This window comes from Brassica napus, unplaced genomic scaffold, assembly GCF_020379485.1.
Source record: "Brassica napus cultivar Da-Ae unplaced genomic scaffold, Da-Ae ScsIHWf_236;HRSCAF=403, whole genome shotgun sequence".
NCBI lineage: Eukaryota > Viridiplantae > Streptophyta > Magnoliopsida > Brassicales > Brassicaceae > Brassica > Brassica napus.
In genome coordinates, this window is record NW_026015727.1 from 38,983 (window position 1) to 41,486 (window position 2,504).

The 2,504-nt window shown below is 38.3% G+C and overlaps 1 protein-coding gene across 1 annotated transcript; it reads left to right on the top strand.

Moving 5' to 3' along the window:
• Window positions 1-762: 762 nt before the first annotated feature.
• On the top strand, window positions 763-2,010 carry LOC106424008. Its single transcript, XM_013864751.3, has one exon. The coding sequence runs from the start codon at window positions 927-929 to the stop codon at window positions 1,782-1,784; it is 858 nt and encodes a 285-aa protein (XP_013720205.2). The 5' UTR covers window positions 763-926; the 3' UTR covers window positions 1,785-2,010.
• The last annotated feature ends 494 nt before the right edge of the window (window positions 2,011-2,504 follow it).

Sequence of the window (2,504 nt, forward strand, 5' to 3'; positions counted from 1 at the left end):
CCAAATCATAACATCAAAAGCTACGTCAAATTCTTACTTCGTGTGTCCTAAATACATTTAATCATCGATTCTGCTTTTAGACCATCAACCTCTAGTGATCTCTTGGCCAATAAATTGCTATTTTCCCGAAATTGGGTCCAGTTTTCTGTTCTCATCCATATTTATTTGTCTGTGTTTAGTTCTTGTTTTTAAAAAAGCAATAACAAAAAGTTCAAATTCCGAATTTGTGAAATATCATAAAATTGAAATGTAATTTTAATAATTTGCTTTGAACTCTCCCTAAAAAATCTCTTGGTGTGAATGATAAAATTCACAAATGTTTCAATAACGTCGTACTGAAAGATGAAAAATGTTACGTCACCATTCATTTGATAAATTATTTGTGATTCTATATAATGACGTAATAAGTTGTTTTTTTTTTTCTGGTTGAACGTACATTATCAGATTTTAAGAACAAAAAGGTAAAAAAATTTAATACTCAACAAAACAACACAACCAAATTTAGATTTAAAAAAATTCTAAAGATTCCTTCCAAAGTAGTCAAAGATGCAGAAGAAGATTAAAAGAATATAGTAATATTAGGTTGTGTGGTTCAATGTACTTACTTATCTCTAACCACAAAATCTTTAAAAGAGAAGAAAAGTGAATTAAGAAGTTAATCGAAATTGTTTGTCTGAATAAGTAAGTGCTACAACAGATTAAGACGTAAATCATAAGTATTAAACAACATACATTAAAGTGAGCTCATGAGTCATAAAGAACCTAAAAACGAAACTAAAAAGAAATGTTTTATTTCGTAAAACAAAACATTAAGTGCTGAAAGCCTGAAAAGTAAAAATAAAAACGGAAAAAAGTCCCCGAGTGCAGACAAAACGAAGCTGAACTCAGTGGGAGAAGAGATAGAAAGCTAAGGGAAGAAGAGGACGATGATGATTTCCCGGAGACCCGTTTCGAGTCCGGGTCAAGTCGAGAAGTATCCGCCGCCTTTCATGGGGTTCTTGAAGAGCAACAGCAACGGCGGGAGCAGAAGCAGAAGCCGAAGCAAAGGAAGGTCCCGCGCGAGCCCTCTCTTCGTTCGCCGGAACAAATCCGCGGCAGCCGCGGTGAGTCAAGAGCCATCGTCTCCGAAAGTCACTTGCATGGGTCAGGTCCGAGTCAAGCGATCGAAGCCCAAAATTCAACCCGAGTCTCGCGAAAACCCGACCCGAAAACGATGCGAGTGGATCCGCAACGGTCTCGCTGGGAAAATCAAAACGTCGTCGTTTTGGCCGAAATGGAAACTGTTCACGTTTCCGTGTTCTCGCCGGAAAGAGAAAGATTCTCCGGTAAATCAATTTAATCGTCCGGTGACGGAATCATCTGTAGAAGTTGCAGAGCTAAACGAAGACGAGGAGGAAGAAAATTTCAAAATCCCTAAATTAATCACGTCGCCGGCTTCCTCCGCCACGCCGCCGATAAACGCTCTTTTGCTGACGAGAAGCAGATCCGCGCCGTACAGTTCGTCTTCGCTGGCTTTCAGATTCTGGGAAGAAAACAACGAGCGAGAAGCAGAATCGCGAATCGAGAGAGAGCGAAATGTTAGATCGGAAGTTGCCGTCGGAGCCACCGGGAAAATGAACGGGGTTAACGAGCCGGAAGCGAACATTGGCGGGGATGAGTTAGGGATTGTGCGGCGGCGGGAGCTGACAAGGAGCAAATCGGCCCCGGCGAGGATCGGGGAGAAGATGGTGTGCTTCTGGATGAAGAAGAAGGTTAGGCAGGGTTTAGGTCTGTCACGTGATTAGTCACTCCACTTGACTAATTCTTTAATTAATTGTTAGCTTTCACTGATTAGGATAAATGTGACTGTGTTAGTATAAAGTTGTTTATGCACTTGTGATTTATTTGTATATGAAACCAATTGTAAAGTTGATTTGTATCCATACATATAGCGTAAGGCTTAGCTACATCTGCTACAACAAAATGTTAACAATGCATTTACAAATATCCTATCAAATTTCTAATTTTATATTCTGTGTGTGTGTTTTTTGACCCAAAAAATGTTACCTATGTTTATTTTCACTTTATTCATATCCCACTTGATTCCAGCACTCAAACAAAACATAACTTTTTAGAGTTTCTACATATCAATCAAAACATTTTACAATTACAAACTCATTTTTTTCTTGCAAAATAAAACAAAATTTTAAAATAGGAAGTCTCTAATGTGTTTTTTAAAAAGAAACAAAATATAGCATTTTTCCTATATTCAAAAAAGTCCAAGTAAAGCTTCTTCTAGCTTTAACAACAAAGCATCTTCAGGCCCAACTTATAGATGGACTTACATATTGTAAGGCCTTTAGTTAACTTCTTGGGACCAATATCGAAGACCCAACCTGTAACTTCAGACTACCACTACGTGACAGAAAATACAAGAAAACATAAAAGAGTTATCGAGGAAAAGGATTGGGTGGGTGTGAAAATGAAAGGAGACGCCTAAGCAAACACAGCCATGATATAGCTGT

What these genes read in the sequence shown, in the direction of transcription:
- LOC106424008 (XM_013864751.3), top strand. Translation starts at nt 927, where the DNA reads ATGATGATTTCCCGGAGACCCGTTTCGAGTCCGGGTCAAGTCGAGAAG.